Below are 23,481 nucleotides of genomic sequence, written 5' to 3' on the forward strand. Positions count from 1 at the left end.
TCTCAAGAGACTTGCCAGTACCACTGTTAATTCTTCAGTCTCTCCTTCTTCATATATCTTCCCCTTAGACAGCTGACTAACTACATGACCCAGCAATACTTCCCAAGATTTTTCTCCACTGGAGGTATTCTGCAAATAAGAAAGAGAAATCCAAAATGCACTGGTCACAAAAGGAGAAAAGGTTTCTGTAAAAATAACAATGATGAAGTATATTTCCTTTTAATCAACAGACAAACTTTGACTTGTAGAGATACATGTTGTGTAAAACAAAAAACAAAAACAAAATCTACAGCAAGAGAATGCTTTTAGCTCATACAGTGAAATCTGAATTGTCACTTATCTTCAATTACATATGCTATAAACTGTGTTATAAAAAGACATTTTATAATGTTGCATGTTGCATTTCCCATGTTTTTTGTGTGAGTATAAAAATGCTTACTTTAAAGTCAGGAATAATCACTTTATTATTTATCGTGTTTCAATCAAATGTGAATTCTAATACAACTAATTAAAAGTAATTTTCCAAAATGTACCAACCAGAATGAGTTATCAATAGATGGGCAAGTCTTTTGTAAGTTAAAATGAGTCTATCAGAAAATGGAAAGCTGTGTTTGGAATGAACAATATTTACTACAGATGGGAAAAAATCCTATAGTGGAAAGAAGAAATAATCACTCAGCTTTGTGCCATAGCATTTATGTTTAAAGGCAACAACTGTAGAAGGCCATCAGCAATAAAAAGCAGTATTTCCATAAATAATTTTCTAAGTCACAAACTATATGCAGGGAAAACATTGGATACAGGTCTCACACACAGCTGGGCTCCAGGCAGGAACTTTATGCAGAAGGAGGAAGAGGAGGAGAAGGAGCAGCAGGAGGAAGAAGGGGAGGAGGGAGAGGAACTGGAAAGACAGCTGAGGAAGGGCAGACTCATGCCTGGGACTCTCACAAAGCCACTCTGTGCCTGGGGTGGTTTGGGCCAAGAAGGAAGCAAGTGTGGGAGTCCGTGCAGGCATGAAGATAACGCAGAGCTCAGCTAAGCGCATACCGCCCGCTGCTACCTGAACTTGGACCTTTGTACACAGGTGACACAGGAGAGGCACAAGGAAGAAGCAGGATGTTTTCAAGGGATAGCGAGAGATGCTTTCAATACAGCTATTACAGCACATATGCAGCAGGGAGTAGCATCTCATATCTAGCTCCTACGTCTTTGCTCTCCCACTTGGAACACTGTCAGCCTTCAATGGGCTTCACACAGGAGAAAAGTCAAAATTCCCAAACTGGCAAAATTTAATCTGTTGGGTTGTTTGAACACACTAAATCACAACATCCACTCACAGTAACATACTTCTTAATGTGCTAGTATTTTCCGCTCAGCCTTAACATCCAAAGACAAGCGTGCTAGTGAAAACTCCACTACAATGGACTGTCTTTAAAATCAAAAGAAATGACTACTTCATAAATCCATTATCTGAGCTATTATCATAATTTGCAAGCCTAAAGGACATGCAAGCCTAAATTGCCCTATATGTTGTAAATGCTTTTACGCTTCTATAGGAAAACATCTTGGTATTAATATATAGCAAGCCTACCTACCACAGGCCCTAAGTCTATTTTCATACAATAAAATATCTCACTGTAGACAACAATGTAAGCGTTGTAAACATATGTTCAGATAAATCCCAACCTATGCTATTAACAAAAAGGCAGTCTATATTTATCACATGGACTATGAAAGAATATAAGCTGGTAACACATTTATTTATTTATATGCTTTCTACCACAAACTTAAAACTCAAAATTATCCATCACTTGTGACTCACTTAAGTAAACAAAAATGGGGAAAAAAAAATCCTTGCCAACAATAATCTTAAGTGGATGGTCTTGAAATTTTGATAATATGACAATATACTGAAAGAAGGGGGGAGGGAACTAACAAAATGCAGCATCCATTCTACTGCCCTGTGATCTCAAATATTTAATGCAAGTCCAGTAAACAAAATAATAATAGTAAAAAATCTTGTGCAAGTGGCAGTTGGGCCAACAGATAATTTGTCCTTAATACCTTGGCATGGTAACAGACCAGTGTGACAAATCTGCTTACATGTGAAAAGCAGGTCACATTTCTCAGCATGCATTTCATATTACAGCCAACATAATGTAATGCCTGGCTGTTGTTGAACGGGGTATTCCTGGTCCCATTTCCTCTCCTGGCCCCAACACTTCCATCCTTTCCCATCTTGCACTGGCACTAATCTGACCTTCTGGGGAATAACCCATGGAGTAGAAAACTACCTGAAGGATCAAATGAGTGGCAATGCCAGTGCAGGAAAGCAGGTGGGAATGTGTGGCCTGGCTCAGGGAACTGTCTTTTTTGGTAGGAACTGGCATTCAGTCAGCCAAGCCGACATAGCAAAATGCACCTTCACTTTACTTGTAAACGCTATCAAAAGGAAAGGAAATGATAGGGAAACACTTACCTGCCTAGTCTACAAATTTCCTAAATTCCTTCTCTGCCTCTTCATCACGTGAGTGCTCTAGACTACAGTTGGAGAGAAATGTGTACACCTACCCATGAATAGCATGAACAAATATGAAAAAGAGTAAGTTCTCTTCCACCAACGAGCTTGCCTGCCTTCCCTGAAGGGATGGCATCAGATCAGCCCATGGAGGGCTTCACTAAGACAGCAAGGAATACTGCATTTACTCTATACTATTGCAACTAACTCAGGGTGAAACTATAGACACATCATCTCCATTCTGAAATTCAGCTCTGGAACTACATATTTACTGTTAAGCTTTTAAGTCTCATTCATGTATGAAAACCTGCAGAAAATTGCACAGGCAGAAAAAAACCCAGGATTTTTGTGAAGCAGAAGCATATAATTATATGCAAAGCAGAAGTACATGTTACACTCCTTCTAGAAATGCATAACCATAATTTCACAAAATGTTTTAATAAATTAACCAACCTTTTTGAGAGCTCCTGATTCTTTCCATGCCATCCTATCTTCAGCACTGCATTTAACAGAAAGTGCTGCCAAGGCTTGAGTATACAACAAAGTGAACAGCACCTTTATAATGCAGGTAAAGTGTTCTGTAAAATAAACAAAGTCATTTTTTTAACACTATTTTTAGCAAATATACTAATTACAGAGTCTCTAGTTATAGAAACGATGCTTCTCAAATGAAAAGCAAATTCGAAACAAGAAGTATGAAAATCCAAAACATGCAGAACAACACAAATATATTTACTGGCTTTCAAAAACAATGATATGGCAGCCCTTGAGAACTGAACAAGTACAGAACAAGTATTCTTCCACTGCTCCATATGTTCATGTTAATCCTGATCAGCAGGGACTTCCTCCTACGGACCTAGTGATGTTACAAAATTTTGTTTTGTCCAAAGGTTACATCAATTTAAGCTACTGATTACTGATAGCTACAACTGATTGAGTGCTGATGCAGACAAATGCACATCCCACCATGTCTTTTGGTCATGATTAAACCATCTGGGTTAAGCTGGGTTCATACAAATACTGGAAAAGCTGTTGAACTCCCAAAGAAATCATAGCGAGAAAGATAGCATACTTCAGTTTCTATCCCTCCACTTCCAGATATGGATCCAGTCACACAAGACTTGCTGCAAATCATTCTTTAATGAGTACCTCATTACTGAACCTCACTTGATACAGACCTAGGGTAAAAGTTAGAATGTCATTTTAGAACGTACACTCTTAAGAGTTTTTTTTTTTTTTAAAGAATTTTCCATAATATTTAAAGGATTGTTATTTCCTACATATAGGTTGCAGGAGAAAGGCTCTGACATCTCTTGGGGGAAGCTAGCAACAGAGGAAAATAAGGCTTCCTAAAATTGGAAAAAAGGTGAATGTGATGGTTCTTTGAAATTAAGATATGGTAGTAGTCCCTTTTTGTCCTTTCATATTAGAGGGTATTTTCCTTCCCAAATAATCTGTGTTTTTAAAATCTATGTAGATCAAAGAAGTTTCATCATCACCTCTACCATTCCTTAAGCACAATTCTAACTATAACACATACCTAAAATAATGTATAGAAAAATGAGGCTTTTAAAAGGTCTGCTCGGATTTTGATGGCAAACAAAATTTTATTTACATAAACATCTCATAAAAATTCGGTTAAACTCCTCCTTTCTTTCCAGAGGATTTGAATGAGCTTTGTAAATGAAAATGAAAAGGAGGTAAGAGAAATGAAACTCCTCACTTCTCTTTTCTTATACTCAATATCAAAGACCACCACAGGGCTCTAAACCAACACAGCCAACGCCTGACTACATAAATTAAATTTGTGAGCTAACAATTGCTTTTTTACTTAATAAATGTTTACAAATCAATGCAGACAGAAATACTTTGATTTTGACACTTTTTACTGTCACTGCATACATCCAATAAGCACAATATATATCTAAATGATCACTTGTAACTATATAATTAAAAATGCATGTTTCTGTATTACCTTCATAAGCAGCTTATGTTAAACATGACAAAGAACACTGCTATACTTCACCCACCCCAGATTACAGCAGGTAGCATAATGACAATTTTCCTCACGACATTTCTCCAGCAGGAAAATCAGACCCCATCAGATCTCTAGGACCTACTTCCTTTCTCTGCTAGAGCCTCTAGTTCCTCAGCAACTCTTCTCCTGAGGAATAACAGGGGACAAGCTTTCTGTAAATCTCTCAGGGCCTGGGATCCACAGATTAAACTAGAGCCACTCAGAGCTGTACCAATTGCCTCTTCAGCCTAAGCTACAATCTACAATCCTAGCTAGAAACGAACTCAAGTACTGAGCTCTGTCTCCATCAGTAGCAGGTACAAGCACTAAAGATCAATTTTACACTGTGAAAGCAAGAGTGAAAAACAGTCAACTCCATAATTTTTCCGCAAACATAAGTGACTCGGATAAAAGTGAGAAACTACAACTTCAAATGTAATAGTCCCCTACTTCCAGGGGACAGGCTTCACGCAGAAGCCAGCTGCAGCTTCCGCAGAATTCTACAGGCGCTTGCAGCTGCTCCCCCTTTAAAGAAAAAAATACATGGAATCAAACAGAACACAGACAAAAGAGACAGCATACATATATACTATAAGTGTCACTTGTCTTCCCAACCTCTCGCCTAACTGCAATTTCTTTTGGACAGCATCTATTTTATAGGAGCCCTGAGCTCATGTGGACTCCAAGACCTTCGGTGAAGCAAACTGTCAACACAAAAATTGGCAAAGTTACCAATACGGATCAGCTGTAATAGCCTTGCACCTTTAGCTTTACTTTTTTAGATATTGTAATTGTTCAAATTTAAGGTTTACATTTTGTTGTTTTACTTACTAAACACTAGCTAGATAAATAAGATTCTTAAAACACTGGCATTCTTGTAGCAGACAATTCACCCAAGTTTCCCACAAAATACTTTATTAATACTCATTAGAGATAAAATACTTATCTTTACATGTACTTTTGTTCCTCTCCAACTATATATATTTGTATACACAAACAGCTCTGAAGACTGTACTGATTAGATATTTCAGGCATACAAGTTAAAAATCAGAAAACCATATACATGTATAACATCTTCATTAATATAATTTAAAACACTGATTTGCATCTTTTATGTTTTGTTTTTAAAGATTTAAAGGCACAATAAAAATGCCCCAAACGGTAGGTAACCTAATTAAACAAAGGGCTGCAGGCTGGCAGCACAGAAGCAAGCTTGCAGTCCTCCATCCCAGGGATTCTCTGAGTCAGACCTAAAAAGACCAGGACGGTTGTCAAGCCGGACCTGGAAAGAGGGGAGAGTGACGGGTGCATGTCAAATGCTCCCCTCCTTCTCCTTTAACTCTTCCCTTGATAATTCTATGCTTTGCTGGGTTTAAAAGCCTCCGAGGAAAGTCATGTTTGCCAGCTGTACTGGAAGACAGTGTGTAATTATGAGAAGGTGAGGGAAGATTCGTCATCTAACAATAGGAAGAGTGTAGAAGTAGATCTTAGCGGAGACTAAGATATTTTTCTCTAAAGAGATATTACAAAGATTAAAGTTATATCTAAAGTATTCATATCAGTAGCAACAGACTGTTTTAAAAGTCAAATTTGCTTCTTAGAATTTATAACTGTTTTGATTTTTTTTTGCACTTAAGCAGCAAAATTAGACCAGTGGTCAACATTCATCAGTTTGCCATAGTCCATTTCACCTTCTAATTCTCATTTTATTATGCTGAGGTTATTATACAGTGCTTAACACTGCGTATCTTAGCACACTCTGAAATTATTACATTTTAAGAAATTTGATTTTTGTTAAATACAATTCCTAGTCCCTATCCCCACCTTATTACTATTTGTTAAATCCAGCAGAAATTGTCTAGTGTATATTATTTTTTTAAAAATAGTTACACTTACTTACGTGTACACAACCCACAAATGACACTGAATTACATAATGTTTTTGGAGAATACAGAATTGGCAAAAAATGCATCCTCCCAAACTAATAGAGGAGAGATGCCATCTATCTGGGCCACCCCTAAGCAGCCTGACTTCCACACAAACAAACTTCATCTAGTTTTTTAGGAAAATATCAAAGGAGCAGCTCAGAGGCAGCATTTTGCATAATGAGAGCCCAGGCTTTGAAAACAAGCATCTCTCAATCTCAAAACATCCCATGAGAGACAGACTAAAAACCACTAGTCAGAGGACTCAATTATTTTTTGATTATTAGTGGTATCTCTAATTTGTAAAATGCAAAATAATTGACAACTTTAGGTATTCAGAATGTTAAAGCAGGTACGTTCTTGCCTACTGCAAAGAGCTTTTTTATCTGCCTTTCTCCAGTGAGTGGGGGCAGAGTGGTGTCCTCCTAACGCCCTCCCGGTGGAGGTTGTGTGTTTCATAGTGGGACGCCTTTCTAATTTAATAATTCTGGAGATTACTAGCACAGTTGTATGCTGTGGAGTAAACTACTTAGACGTTTTAAGGGATGTCAGTCCCTTCTGTTGCAGACGATATACTGCGCAACATTCTGCACTAAATGCAGTCGTATTTGGACTTAAGTGTTTGTACCCAAATAGACAAATCTGATATTATTCTGACAGTCCAAAAGTTATATTAATATGACCAGGTCATTATAATCAAGACAGAGGTTAAGACAGCATTTTTGTACTTATTTTTGAACAATATCAAGAAATGCTTTTATGGTCCTATTTTTATTTTTATTTTTTAAACAAAACAACCCAATTTACTCAACTCATTATATGCATTAAACCCCCTTAAAATAAAGCTTATATAGAAAATGCTGCTAGAGCCCTATTTTAACACTAGTGCAAGAAATGCAAGGGAGAATAAGTGTATAACAAACAACATATATTTTTTAATTTAAATACCAAATGAGATGGTATACACTGGCAAGCAACAACTGCAGGAAAGAATTCATAAAGCAAACAAATGCAAAATGACAAACCCTTTTCAGTGGATTGGAAAGGGCATCTTTGTATAAATAATCTTTAAAAATACTTTTCTTGATTTAAAACTCAGTTACTTGAAAAGAAACTTCAGAACAAAGGGAGTCAGCACTGAACTTCAGATAATCCATGCAAGCTATATTGAAGTCCCAGCATACAGATAAATATTTCAACTTCTACACTGAAATTAGATATATTCAAGTTGATTACATTCATTCTATATTTAGTCAAGATCCTTATCCAATCATGAAAGAAAAATGTTGGTATTTGCCTCAGCGCTGCTTGCTACGTTTTTGTTGCATGTCATTGAAACGTAAAAAAAAAAAAATTGCACCAGAACATCCAGGTCAGATTCTTCAGCATCTGGGCCTTAACAGAGTTGCAAACAGGCTGGATTTAGGTAACATACGGCAAAGAAGAAAAACTTTTCCACAGTGTACAGAATCTGAGCTAAACCCTCAAGAACAGCTTTCGAGTTGGAGCAAGGTGGTCAACCACAAAGCGAGAGCAGCATGACGGTGCCAGCTGGGGCAGCGCGGGCTGCTGTGCAGGCGCCACTGTGCTGTGCTCCTCGCCCGCCATGGCCCGTCACTGCTGCCCAGTTGACTATCAGGCCTAAGCACCTACCAGACACAGGCTCATTCTGCTTCATCCAGACCCCAGTTTTTAAAATACTTTGCAACAGTATGCTATTTTTTATGCTCAAAGCACAGGAGCACCTGGAATCACTGGAGGCTCTGAGGACTCTGCTTCTGCAAATCTGACCATTGGGGTCCCAAGTCAGGCGCTTGCAGTGAACGGCAACAATAAAGAACGGCCAGTTTGAATTCCATGACTTGTTCTGTCAAACTGTGCTGCAGAAGAGGGGGCGAGGGGGAAGAAACCACTTCACAGGACAGAGTAAGTTGTGTTAACAACATGGCCAGTGTCTCTGTCTCTCCACTATCCTGCTTCGTACACAACACTGTTTCTTACTTCTGTAATAAAGGAGATACCGGTCCTACAAACTAAGACCTCCTTTAGTACAGAGTCCCAATTCATGTCACCATGAACTGTCCATCCTGTGCATCACAACTGACAGATTTAAACCAGAGACGCTTATGTAGACCATATTTAATCTTGCGCAAATTCAAAATGCTGAGCATGTGAAGCCTATAAAAGCTCTGCCCAAGTTCTCATGTCAATCAAACATTTTAAAAATTCACAATTTGATTTAGTAGCTTGAAAACAGTGATTATTATGCTGGTCACGTTACACAGGAGATGCACACTATCTTCTTCATTCCTTTCTTTTATAAATTGATGTGACTAGTGCTTGCAAATGCTCTGACCTCCACCACAAAGTTTTTCCTGTAATAAAAGATTTAATTTGTAGTGTTCTTTCTTCGTGATGGGTTCAGATCAATTTTCTTCTCTGAAAGAAGATGCTGAACAGTCTAATGGCACTTATATTGCCTTAATCGATGTCAGATTGAAAAAGATACCAACACCTATCAACAGTTAATAGGGTAGTTAAGGCAATTGTCAGTGCTATATCTGAAGGACAAGAGAGGAATTTGGGGTCCTCCTTACAGAGGGCTCATGCTTTTTAAAAAGAAACATCATGTAAACAGAAAGGATTTTGAGTACAAACAAAAAGGAGATTTAATACTTGAACAGTTCTGGTTTGTTGTAATTATACAGATACAGTACATCTAAATATGTCAGCATACCCAACAAATGACACTGCAAGACCAGTACCATTAGAGCATGACATCCATCCTAAAATAGCAAGGAAATCGGATTTTCTGTTCAGTATTACTGTTCTAATACCACCACTAGGGGATTCTGCACCATACTGTGACACCACTTCTTCTGAAAAGTAATTAAGTTGAACGTTAAAGGAATGTACTGAAAATTGTCTGTGAGAGCATGCAGGCATCAGTCCTTGTGTCTGAATACCAGCATCCGACGAGTCTCCGACACGTCCACAACTGCAATCACTCCAAAGCAAGAGAGGAAGTGCAGGTAGCAGCAGGGTCTATGTGGATTGTGTTCACCCCTATCACTGAGCTGGCACATGACCCTGGACAAGCCATGTCTCAGCCCCACACCAAGAATTAATGCTGGTGACATTCACATTTGTCATCTACACAGCCATTACCAGGTTCTAAACAAACTTGTTATTACCTACTTTTCTGAACTGCATTCTACACTTCAGGACAGAATTATGAATTCTTTTTATTCTGCCTAACCAATTTGATGAAGCAAAAATTAGAAAGATAAATGGCAATTTATTTCCAATTTAATGCTTCATAGATTTGAAGTGGTTATATTAATCTTCTTCCTGCCACTTGCCTTTTTCCTTTCAGCTGCAACATATACTAAATGAAAGTAAAAGAATTAAGACTTTAAGTAAAAGAAAAACATGCAGCTCGTGCAGTATTTTACAGAATTCTCTACAGGTTTACTATTAATTGAATGTTGAAAGGTATACTTTCATAAAGAGTATTCTTTAATGCTTAAGTATTAACTACAAAAGGACTATTGTTTGCACTTCGGCTTCACCACTCCCTTTCCTGTCTTTCAGATGAAGCTAGTCTCATTAAATTACCTCTCTTACTAAGATCACCTGATAAAAGTTAAATTATTATAAAATTGCAGTAAAAATGTATAGTTTTTTTCCTACTCCAAAAATATTTTGTTCTCTCAGTATTTTCATATTTTAATAATTTACCGGGTATATTTAATACATAAACCTGCACGTTGAATCAAAAAACCTAACCCACAAAGTAAACAGATACATACAAACTGACTTGAACTGTATTAGAGCTTTCAGTAGCTCGGACTGAACACCTCTTCAGTAGAAACAAAGTTTCTACTACACTTACTACAAGTTACACATATGCACCAAGAGCAGAAGGGTCCCCCTATTTATCTACCAAAAATTAACAAAACTCAGTAGATATCAAAATTGCCACACAGAACCCACTACAGATACTCTGTTCATTGTCAGTGAAATTGTAAAGATTGTTTGCTTTTTTCCTTCCTTTTTTTTTTTTTTTTTTTTTTTTAAATAGAGGTATAGCTATAGATAATCAAACCAGAGATCAGAGGGTCTGAACTACCATCTTCTGGAACACTTACTGCCTATTAGCAAGATAGGCCATGTTCAGCTATTTTCATATAAAAAAAAATCTGTTTTAAAATAATTTTGACGTTAGTAATGAAAAATATGGTTCATAAATGTCTATTAAATATTTATTCCAAATTATACTATATGCTGTCTTTATTGCAGCTGCTGCATTACAACAGTATTGTCTTTATACATTTCCTTCCATTATACAAGACTGCTGCAATTTAAACTCTTAAATTCAAACTAAATTACAATCTTTCACCCTTAGGCACTCAGTTCAACTTGCAGTATTGAGCCGCCCCTCTGAGCTAAGAGATGAAGGTCAAACAAAGGACACTTTTCCTTTCAGTAAAAGAACGTAATAGTTTTTGCTCAGCTCTTGTATCTTCACTGAATAGGCTGACTGATGAGGTGAGAAGACAGGGGACACAGATAAGCCTGTCAAACCACAACAAAAACTTCTGTTCAGTGCCACCTTCTGTAGATAAGGCAGAAACATTATTTGAGACTACACAATAGACAAGCTAGGATTCGTTTTTCTGGAAACCACCATGAATGCATGTTCATATGAGTGATCATCTAAGTATACATATTTTTGTAACATACCCTTGTGCAATGGTTGAGGCATGGTTAAAATCTGGATAAGCAAAAGGGATGAGACATCTCTGTAAAGTACAGGAACTTCTGGCAGTTCTTCACTTATCAGCCTGGAAAAAAAAGCCCAAAGAAAATCACTTTTGACACCAAAACCCATTTTCCATTTTCATATTTTATTCTGCATTGTATTTTAAATGGTATTACATGTGATATCAGGCTTCCAGAAGTCAAATACTTCACAAATCTCTAAAGAGTCTTGATTTTAAAATCACTTAATGTTGCTAATGGATTGTAATAACTCATGAAGAAGTTACCATTTGGGTATCTGATTCTAATTATGATAATTTAAAACTTTCCAGACTGCCTGAACTATTTATTTCTGTATACAGACTCAATTAACGTTCAGTATTTTCTAAAACAACAAAATATACTACCTAGTAACACAGTAATTTAATTGGCTTCTCCGAGTGTGGCATTTCACAAGTATACCATGCTATTACAACAATGAATCCTCTAATTACATTAATATTACTGGGATTATTCCTACCGGAAAACACTGAGACCTTCAGAAAGATATTTCTATCCTTCATGTAAGGGAATGAAAACATAAACAGTCGCCATAGATGGGAATATGCAATCTTACACAATTTGTTTAAAAAAGAAAAGAAAAAGCTAGAAGGGCAGAGAATAAGTACATAAAGAGATGTTGCAAGCTTTTAAATTATTTAGATTTATTCTATGACATAAACATTACCTCACAGTTGTATACTTAAAAGAAGAATATGTTAGCAGAAAGGAGGTATTATTTTTCTAGCTTGGTGTAGCACTTCAAATACCAACAATATCCTGTAGGGCACACTTTACAAGTTCCAACAGCCAAGTCAAAACTGCAAAAATCAAAATTGCAAGAGTTCTCCCCTCTAACTGATGTGGAAGTGTGAAGGAGATCTCAAGTGCAAGCAGCTGGTGCAATGCCATATGCATCCTCGACTGTCACCTTTTCCCTTCTGAGACAAGCACAGAAGAAAGCGCTGGTTTGGTTCTTATTCCCATTTGCCATCTTATGAGAATGGGGTGCAAAGACATCACTTCTGAATCTGACATTCAGAAACTGAGACCATCTTAGATCTACCTCTCCTGCCATCACAGTGGAGGAGCTAGTTGGTTGGCTGTTAAATGCCATGGGAGTAACAGGGAAGGAGGATTTTTCTTTTCTTTTTCTTTTTTTTTTTTTTTTGACATATTTATCTCTATTACTACTACTGCAGAAGCCATATTGTGATACCCTAGCATAACTGACGCCCAATCTCCCATGGAAAACAGAGTCCTCAACGGCCTCTCACAATAGTAACAAAGAGATGCAAATGCTGCGAAGGAAAATATCTATCACCCACTTCTGAGTTCCTTTCAATTGCCATGTGCTTGAAATGGTCTTTTTCCTCCTGGAAGGGAACTTTCTCCTGAAAATTTCTCCTATTAGTCCTTATCCTTTTTCTTTTTTTCCCTCTTTTGTCATTCTTCTCACTTGTCAGAAACTGCATAGAAAATAGTATTCCCTCTCCTGGTGGGAGCTTTGCTTGCTTAGGACAGCTATCAGTCTCTACCATGTTTAACCTCACTGGGCCCTAGTCTATAAGAAACATCTGAGAAGTCAAAATACACCCACCTGCTACAGTTTCAAGGTTAGCTGTATGCTTTTTTGCAGCAATCCTAACTGTCCTGCAAGTAAACCATAACTGATGAGGATGCTAGATAGCTCTATTAAAATAAAATCCTTATTAAGATCAACCCCCAAAAGAACAGTCTCACCCTCTTCCTTTTGGTTGCACTGCAAGACCCTAGAGATTCCCAATGAGGTGTTTTTTTTAAGCCCTGGAGCAATTGCCCAAGTTTCTGTATGAGCAGAATGAGATCCACGAAAGCAACAGAAGGACAAGAAATTTCAGCACTCTTCTGCCTCACTCTACCCTTTCAGAGAAGGGCCGTCAAACTCCTGCTGCATCCAATTACTGTCGTTCTTCCACAAGCACCAACCTCTTTCCTCTGCTTCACCTCGGCTGGCACTGGCTACTTTATCACCTTAGCTGATGCCTGTGTGAGAAGGCACCAGCTCTCCTTGGTGCCATCTATCACACTCAGCAGGCAAACTGAGCTCCTGTACACTGCGTAATGAGAAAAGGTAAACCATGCGTGGTGCACCGTGGGTGCCTCTAGAGGATCCTTAGTGCCTTCTAATAGCTTTGGGAATCCAGTCTTCTGGGGCACAAAAATAGGATGCTGCTTTTGGAGGGAGGCTCCTAAACAGTTACTGATTTCATGAAAACTCAGATTCATCTCTACAAAAAGGCACTGCTGGGAGTCATTTGCGATATAAACATTTAACATGCAGGAGTAGTAGTTTAAGAAGAGACCAAAAGTGTTCTTTCAAGTGTGTTACCCATTCACACGTTTACCTATTCTCCTTCCCCTCTCTTCCAACTCAGTAAGGCACATTAGAGTCACATTCTGAAACAATCATTTTATAAAATGACTAAGATTTTCAGTCATTTTGTGCAAAACTCTCAGTTGTGAAAATGACCACAAGTGGATTGACTGGTCTTATAAATAAAAGTCACACACACACACACAAAAAAGTCTAATTGGTCCTTTTAAGTTAACAAACCTCAAATAGCTACAGAAGAAATGCTTTCCATAATGCCTACTGCTATCATTGGGCATAGTCATAAAATGACTGTTCTAAAACTCTGGAACATACATACATACACACACACGCGCACCTCCTAAAAACAAACAAGCAAACCAACAAGTATTCTAAAAAACAGTATATTAAATTTTAAAAATGACAAAGGGGGGGGTAAAATTTTCTAACATGCTCCCAAGACTCATTTTCAAAATGATACAGGCAATGAGGTTGCTGTTATCACTGAATTTCTCTAATTCGACTTTTACCTACAGTTAAGTTTTATTTCATGATTATGACACAGATTTTTAAAATGACATCAAATAACCCTCATAATGTAATGACTTTAAAACCATGGACAAATCTCTCAAATTACTTCTCACCTTAATTTTTTTATTCATATACAAATTAGGGAAAAAAATTAACTTGGAGGAAGGTTAGGATAAAAATGTATATTAACTCCTTTTGGTCACATTTACTTGAACAGCTTTCTTATGGGGTATCAACACTAATTAATATCCTTTAACAGTGATTTAACAATTAGGTCAAATACCAATTCTGACAAAATTAGCAAATGTTCTTACATACACAGTGATTGACTGGCAACATCATAACTAAATGTGCTCATTTTTCAAATGCAGGAACAGGTGAACTATTTGTCTAATTTCTTCATTCCATATGAATTGGAGAAGTAAAGCTTATATTAAATGTCAAGGTTTTAGATAAGCTGCTTCAGTTTACATTAAGCAAGATAGCACATCAAGCACTTAAAAACTCCTCTGTCATTTGCTAAGAGCCTAAGCAACTTCTTAATTATGACACTGAAACTGAATTTATAAAGTGTGTTTAGGGTATGGAAATTACCCATCTTGTAATCCCCAATGCATATGTGAAAGCTTGATAAATCTGACTTTACAAAAGATTTTATTCGCTGCTTATGTGGCACAAAGAAGGCTAGTACAATTTCAGATGGGACTGAAGTAATATAAAAGGAAACAAATGTATTTTATTTGTGTAACCATTAAAAAAATGGGTAGAGCATATACAATGCAATATAAACACATGCCAAAATAAAAATGCGTTGCTTGATTTTCTCTGTGGGACTGACCTCTCCTCCAGTCCAAGGTAACTGGGCTGCACTGCTTTCTGTGCCAATACCAGAGCTGTCTATCAGCTGACATGACAGCTTAGCAACTCTGCCTCTGCATTCAGCATCCTCCTCCTGAGAGATTACCTGGGAATTACTTCTTTGGGAAAGGATGCAGACGAACGGCAAGTTCTGCTTTTCTTTGAAACAAGAGGCATCTGCTTTTGGCCTGTCTCTACATATATGCTCTCCTTCCCCTCTTCTCTTGGCTAGAGAGACTTAAGATTTTTGTCTCATGCTAACTCCAACCACTTATAAAGGTAGAAATTCAATAAATAAAGTGGAAGTTTTGAACATCAGGCCTCTTAGGACTGTCAGAAAGAGAAAATCTGAGACAAAAGCTTACACACAAAGGCTTAACTGACTAGGGCCAATCTACATTTTCTCTAGGATTTGTAGGATGAGAAATACAGTCCATGAATCCCAGCCTGCAGAAAGGTCAGAGTAATACATGATTACTGCTGTTCATCATTAGAAAGTAGAATTGTACTATCTGTTCTGGCTACACTCTAGGATATAACCAAAATTTCATGTCTGTTCTTCACTGAATCACAGCAGATTTGGACCAGGTCAGTTCTTACACAAGCCAGGGATTTCACTGACAGTACAAACACTAGGCATCTCCCATTCTCCCTTTCACAACCACAACCCCAGCTCTCCCTTGTTACCCACTTTCAACCATATTGAAAGTAACCTTTTTTAAAAGCTGGGTTAGTTCATTATCCTTGTTCATCATGCAGGCTGTTCACTGCTGTATCAGCACAGCTGGAGGAGATGGTGAGATACAGTATATGGGAAGATATAAAAGGCCAGGAGCAGGGACTCCTGAAGCTGCCGTTGCTGTCAAAACCTCCGTATCATGAAAAACGTCCCAAGGCATTGGTGGTTCAGTTAGGACTTCTGTGTTTATTGAATAGATCACATAAGTCCTGTTGCAGAGAGAATCATAAACCGCATGTACAAATATATATAAATACATACACACACGTGCACACACACACACCACCTTCTGCACAAGCCTTAACTAAACTGCCATCGTCCCATCATCCTACCTTCTGTGTGTCTTGGACTATCTTTGTAAAAACAGTTTTACTTTTCCAGTTTCATATCAGTTTTTGTGATGGTGACATGACTTAAGACTTTCCCATGCGCATTTGCTCACTCCCATCCCTGTGCTGCAGTTTGTAGCCTGTGTAACACTATAAGCAACCACTGAAGTGATCTAGCTTGGGAACAAAACAACAGCAAAACACTTCAGTAAAAATAACCCAGAGCATTTCAGCATTTCAGTCTAGGATGCAGTTCCGCCCTCCCACCCGCTCCCGGGAGGGGCTTCAACTTCAAAGATCCTTAATGCTTTACCCAATTGTTCTTTGCCATCACATTTTGACTGTCAACACAGAATTCCCAAAAATTCAGCCTTCATAGAGATTTAAATTAACAAAATGTATATCCTTTTATTTCAGGTTTGTTCTTCCTGAAACTCTGGTTATTTGGACTGGTCCATTATATCCACATTTGGGTCTAGTAATTATTGCCTCCAGCTGCTCCTTCTCTGCCCCCTGCCAGAAGCAATTATTCCCCACTTACACCACAATGATTGTTTATTTGATCACCATTGAAGTCAGATCTGTCCCTAGCAGAACAATTTGTTTAACCACAGCCTGCGGAACCAAGTGCATACTAAATTTGACTAAAAGAACTGCATACCAGAAAGAATCCACGATACTCTGGTGTAAAACACTCCATACTAACTCCACTTACTCTCAAGAGTTTCACAGTTCATCAGATCTAGCTTTATCTTTTTCTTTTCTTCCTTCAAGTAATTCACATTATTTAAGTCTTTCTTGCTCAAAATTTCCTTATTTCTACTTTACCTGGGAGTCATTGCATGACTCCTATCTTTAGCAGTTATTTTCAACTACAGAATGATCTAGGTACAGTTATGGAGGAAGACGCTGGACAGAATAGGGACTTTGGGAGATATATCAAAGTAATTCTGTGAAATAGTGATAGCTGGGTTGAGGAAAACCAAGCTAGAAATTGTGAGCTCTATATCAGGGTAATTTTAATTCTAAATATTAATGTATTTAAATAAAGTGATTACAATTAAATAAGGATATAAACATAATGTGCGGATACTAGTGTTCCGTAGATAAAATTCAAAGTTAAAAAAGAAAAATAAATAATGATGCAATTATTTCTTTAGAAAACTGCTTTCAACTGAAATACTACGTAAAAATGAAATAGAAAAATTGAATATGTTGCTGAGAAGTTTTTTCTTTTTCTTTTTTTTTTTTTCCAGGAAGTCAAAGATCTTGGATAAAGAATACTCTTCTCTGTGATAACGGAGGTTTTATGTGAAGCTTACAAGCAACAAGTAAGTAAACTAACAACGCTTGGTTTAAAGATATTTAGCTCCTGTGAGTTTGCTGATGCTGCACTGTCTGGAGTCCCAATAATATAGTCAGGTCACACAGATCTTTTTCTCTCATCAACATTCATTTCTACCAGCCTTTAATGAGAGTCTCACGTACTGGTCAGGATGACAATTCAGATTGCTTCGTTAGACTCAGAATGGCAGAGTACAATTCACACCCCAAACCTCCGGTGGCATTTCTCCTCCAGCCTCTTAACCTTCTTCAATTTACAGCAGTGTATCACCTTTTCATTACTCTGAGTGCTCTTTCCTGTACCTAGAAAGATATACTATTCTGGATTTCTCAAAAGGCTCTGTGACTCTAAAAAGTGTACAATTAGATCACACCAATCATGTGAAAGCAATCTTCAAGTGAAACTACTTCTTTGAATTTCTAATATATAATTATAGGAATCCACCTTATGCCATTTGTACACATTAAAAACATTATAGCTTCAGCTGTCCAATAATATTGCTCCTCCTCTGCAAGCTTTCTATCTGAAAACTTAGAAAATTAAAAAAAAAACAGATGCAGAACAGTGTTAGAAGGTTAATGAATCTGGGGTCTTGCAGATTAAAGCAGGAAAAGCATTCCAAGACATGAGCAATTAGGTCCTCTTACTTCTAATGAAAAAATTCCAGTTTGATTGCATCCAACATCTCAAAAGTAACAATATCTCATGGCATGACAGAAGATACCTCAGGTATAGCTTCTCAAACCATTCAGGACTTTTTATAGTGCAAAATCAACAACTACAGCCCTACCAAGAAATCTGCTGAAAACCAGCGTATAAAACAGGACTGCTCAAACACATTCCCAACATGCAATGCCTCTTGCAAAGCAGGCTGTTAGATTCTACAGTTCCACTAGTTCCCAAGTGGTTCAAAATACAGCCTAATCAAATCTCACTTGCAACAATCAAACCTCGATGTGACATATGCATGGTTAATTCCATCAAGTCTCCAATGGCAAGAAAAAGTTGCTGGGCTTGGCAAGACGTGCAGAAAAAGGAGCTGCTTCCAAACCCAGCAAGATTTTTACAAATATCCAAAACGAGAAGTGCAAGATCAGTCCCGCAGCCATTTCCAACTGTCAACAACCCATCAATGTGATCTTCATTTTGCTTGGTACAACTCTCAGTAAACCACACTCCAAATTTATCTATCTTGTTCCACTGGCTCAATCTAGGTCAGGGCAGAATCACATGAAGACACAGCACCACCAGCATTTGAGGGCTGCATAGTTCACGTCCTCTCAAAGAGGTTTGAATACATAATAAATAAATAAGGTTTTTAGGTTACAAAATTCTTGACAATTTGTTCTGCTAACAATTTATAAACTAATCTGTTATTCTAATCTAACTATTGCAATAATCTCATGTTGATGGCAAAGACCTGGGTCCAAGAAGACAAACAGCAAAATCTCAAACTTGAAGCAAGCACAAACATTTCACTAATTTTTCCTAATTTGCAGATTATGACCGTGGTATCACTATCCTAGATCAAATTTTGAAATCCCACAATGCTTTCATCCTTAGGCTCCTAGAAACACACTGATGAATATGCAGCTGGATAGGCACTTGAAAGACAAAATCTTCAATATGATTTCAAGCTATGAAGTGGAGAGCTTAGCTATGAAGAACATGCTCAAGGTACCAAGAAACAATAACAAAAAAAAGACTGTTTTGCTCTTACACTGTTAACTAGGGGAAGAATTCAAAAAATAATCATCTGGTTTTAGGCAAGAGAGAAGTAGTGATATGACCCCTGTCAAGGTAGAATCTGAAAAATGACAGGTCTTGAGAAAAGTAGGAAGATGAGTCCTTGCGAAATAGAGATACATGGCTCCATTTATTTCCTTGCTAATCCTTGTACAGGTGTACACTGTTAATGCTATAAAAGCAAACTCAGGTAAATAGCATGTTTAAAATAACAAGCAGGATGAAATATTTTAGCTTAAATCGGAATTATTTCTCACATATAATTAGACCTACTTACGTCATTTCTGTAACAGCTATTCATCATTTACCAATGTTCAGTAAGTTATTTAAATTATTTATGAATTTAATCTTGATGTAAGTTTTGTCTAGCGTCCGTACCAAGAACAGAAATGCACCAAAACACTTATCTAATACTATGAAATCTGCATGCACTGAAGCTTGGAAGTGGTGTATTTAAGCTTTAGCTCAAAACAAGAATAGTTTATGTAAAAGATAATTGAGAATTTACTTTAAAAAATATAGATGTGTACTTCTTAGAGGTTAAGTTTTGCAGCCCACCTCACAGAGAATTTAGATTAAGGTAGAAAGTTACTCAAAATCCCTCTGTAAAGACGTTTCATCCACAAGGTAAAATTGTTATTTGGTAAATTAAAATACTTGCTCTGAATTTTTATCCTGCATCAGCTGGGTTAGTTTTCTCCAGGGATTGTACGCAGAGTCAATACTGTAGAGGCGCATATGCATGGCCAACACGTGGAACAGCTGATCTGAAAGGTGGAGAAGAAAATTGGTAATTATTCTATACAATAGAGAATTTTACATTAGCTCAACATCATTTATTTTGTAAGATTTTGCAAAGTCTTCTAGTTCCAAATGGGCTGGTACCTAACAACATTTTTTTAGAGGTTTTGAAGAGCACTAAATTTTCTACAGAAGTCAGTGAATATATGCATGTACATGAAGACAGACATTTTTTTCTCTACTGAAATTTTGGAAGAGAGAAAGGCTGCTTAGAAAGCTACAAACAGATCTCTGGTATTTTAATGCTGGTAAAACACCAGGTCCATATATTTAATTTCAGGTCTTTTTAACCATACTGTTTCATATGTTGTTACATTGCTAAGGGTCCAGGCCAACTTTCCTTCCCTTTCTAGTCTGTACAAGAAGCCATGTTTTGCTAAGTATCTGGTCTGAAAGGGGACTGATATGCTTATAAAATATAACTTTTATTCCTCTCTCACACAGACGAAGTTCTGTGCTCAACATACCTAAAGCTAAACTAAAGTTGCTAGAAGTTCTGGTCTACAGCAGGACTACTTCAGCCCCTCATCCTTCAAAGATTTTTCCTTTTGCCTTCATAAGGCTATTTTGTAGGTAACTTTTGGAAGAGAAAAAACAGATCTTCTGACTACACCACAATGACACCAAAGCAGCAACGGTCTTCATAATGGCATAGTTTTATCTACATAACCTGCCCGCAAAGTTTGCTGACACTCATCAATCCAAAAGCATCTGTACATCCATTGTGTCAAAAAGATACAATCTGCAAAATACTTTCAAAACTTTTGACCAAAGAATGCCAAGTTTACTATTCACGCAGATTACTACAGTACCAAAAACTAAAATGCACTGTTTTAACTTTTCTGTGAATTATACAATCAACACAAATATAGATAACATCTAGTCTTTCTCCCCTCTCTTAAGCAAGCCAAGAAGGCTGGCACAATCTATGTATACAACATCTTCAGAGACATATGTATGATAAGAATCTCAGACTTCACTTTTTCTGTGTTTTTTGTACAGTTACAGTCTAGGCAAATATGTGTATTTTTATCTTCATATATTTAAATTAAAATCATATTTTAAAATATTATCGCCCACGATTTTGCTCACTTTTTTCTTCCCATCATACTGTCTTGCTTTTTGCTGCCACATTTGCTTCCCCTGTTCAATTCTTCTGGGAGACTCCTTCCCTTTTTCCCCACTTTTTATTTTAACATTTCCCCTTAGTATCTTGCCATCTCCTCTTTTTACTCGTTTATTCTTTCAACTGATCCCTTTGCTTCATAATCTCCCTCCTTTCTCTCTACAGCCCACTCACTCAACCTACACTCTCACTTATAGGTCCTCATTTTTAAGTAGAAATAGCAGCTATTAATTTATTTTCCATAAATAGACAATTACTCAGAGGTATGCAGTGGCCAAAAAAGTCGCATGATGAAGTCAGCTGACTGCCAGAGCCTGAGGGCTGTAATTAGCTCCTGGGGTTTGTAAAATAATTGAAGATGTAGATGGCATTGGAATTGATTGCTGTCACCTGCTTTCTGAATAAAAACAGTCAATGAGGACAAAATAAGTCATCTTTTCTCCTGGCAAGAGATTCTAACAAAACAGTGCTTTGCTGATGGACTTCAGAACCCTGAAAATATACTGATTTTCATAAAACTATACTGCTTTTTTTTTTTTTTAATTTAAGTGAAAGCCATGAAAGTATTCATTCCTTCCCTCTTGCTTTTCTGCAACTAAAAGAAACGTCAGTCTTTTCCAAACTGTCCTCAAAAAAAAAAAAAAAAAAAAAAGGGGGGGGGACACTATGCAAAAAAAGATGCTTAGCATAATTAATTAACCCTCTGTTCCTTTAATAGCTATTTTCCTGACCTTTTATTTATTACAAAATTATGCAGGCAAGTATCAAATTCTAGCACTAGAGAATCTGTGATCTCCAGCTATATAACATTTGTGGAGTCAAGACACATTCTAACATTGATTGAATTTGAACAGAAAAATTTAGTTTAGCAATCTTGTACAATGATCATCTTTTTTGTGTGTTATGAAGACAGCAATCTTAGTGCTTTACAGCAAAATGTGTTGATAGCACATGAATGTAAAGCTTGGAAATAGGTAATAAGATGTGGTTACATTGACCTTTTATAAAACACTTTTTATAATTTGATTTTAAAATATTAAGATATTCTCTAAGTCAATGCAGCCCAGTCATGTACTTGTTTCTAGACCCTGAGTAATGAAGGAATAACATTGCCCCCTAATGGGAACACAGTAACAAAAAGCTGCCTGATAGCTGTAACTTTCAAAGTTAGTAGAATTAAATTAAATTTTTCTATTACTTTGGTACTCTCATTTTTGAGAGGATTGCTAACAATTACAGAAAAATAAGGACTAGCGAGAGGAAGATATACAGGATTATTTCTTCACGAACATTTTTGTTTTACACCTCAGTAACAGTGTGAGGACACATCAAGTGAGTTTTCACAGAGAAATTTGTGTGTTAAGTTCATATCATGGTTTACTCCATGGTTAAGTGCCCACATGCCATGATTTTATTTTGTCTTTTTTTTTTTTTTTTTTTTAAACTGGAAACATTGTGTATCCCACGAGAAAGCACCATTCTGAAATGTAAACATAAAATAACAGAATCTCCTCCCCTTATCTTATACACTATTTAGAAACTTTAAAATACACATCTGCCTTTTAACAAGTAGTAGCAATACATTAACATGACAATGGAGCACAAACCATAATTCTGCCTAGTCTTGGCCAGAAAGAAAAGGCAGGCAGTAACTCGCTAGGCTTTCCAAACTGCTCCACAGCTCACAGTGCATCTTACGGGCAATTCCCACAAGGATAACACCTTTATAGATGAGAAAGGCAGGACTGGTGGCTTAGAGTCTCCAAAATAATAGTTAACTGAAATTTGGTAGAAGTCTATTCATTTAAAAAAAAAAAAAAAAGCAACATCAAGATTACAGATTTATTGATAACTAATCGTGATAAATGAATAGTGAAAAGAATTTTCATTGGGTCCTCCAATTTCTTCTAAAAATTTTGTATTATCAGAAACAGACTGCATCCAGTTAAATTGAATAAAAACAAAATCTCAAAATTTGAATAAAACTTAGTACTGAAAGTCAGGAGAAGTTTGGCAGGATTCCAAAATTTAGACATTGAAGTGTGCAAGATCATTATTGGGTTTTAATACATGTTCATATGACTCAAATATTACCTACACTGAAGCAACTTAGATGGTCTTTGCTTTCACATAATACATGTAAAGCTTATCTTCTAAAAAATGCTTAATAGTATCATCTAGATTCACCAGCTAGCCATTAGCTTTAACTTTGATTCATAGTAGGTTTCTCCAATTCCATTTCTAAAATCACCAAAATAAATCTATTATTCCCTACAGCACTACTGGCTCTCGATACGTTCCTTCCTACTGTTCCTGCAGCAGGTCTACTTTCAGGGTGCTCCTCTTTCACCACAGGATAAATGAACTGAATTGGAATCGGTACTTTCAAA

General features: G+C 36.9%; 1 protein-coding gene across 1 annotated transcript in view; it reads right to left on the bottom strand.

The window, feature by feature from the left end:
* The window catches only part of UBR3 (ubiquitin protein ligase E3 component n-recognin 3), a 123,787-nt gene that overhangs the window by 8,647 nt on the left and 91,659 nt on the right, over positions 1-23,481 (bottom strand). Inside the window, exons 32-35 of the mRNA XM_067299089.1 lie at positions 19,826-19,931; positions 11,207-11,307; positions 2,972-3,096; positions 22-129 (exon numbers count right to left, since the gene is read on the bottom strand). Of these exons, the coding sequence (XP_067155190.1) occupies positions 22-129; positions 2,972-3,096; positions 11,207-11,307; positions 19,826-19,931 (440 nt within the window). The remainder of the gene's footprint in view (positions 1-21; positions 130-2,971; positions 3,097-11,206; positions 11,308-19,825; positions 19,932-23,481) is intronic.

Source organism: Apteryx mantelli, chromosome 6, assembly GCF_036417845.1.
Source record: "Apteryx mantelli isolate bAptMan1 chromosome 6, bAptMan1.hap1, whole genome shotgun sequence".
NCBI classification, from domain to species: domain Eukaryota; kingdom Metazoa; phylum Chordata; class Aves; order Apterygiformes; family Apterygidae; genus Apteryx; species Apteryx mantelli.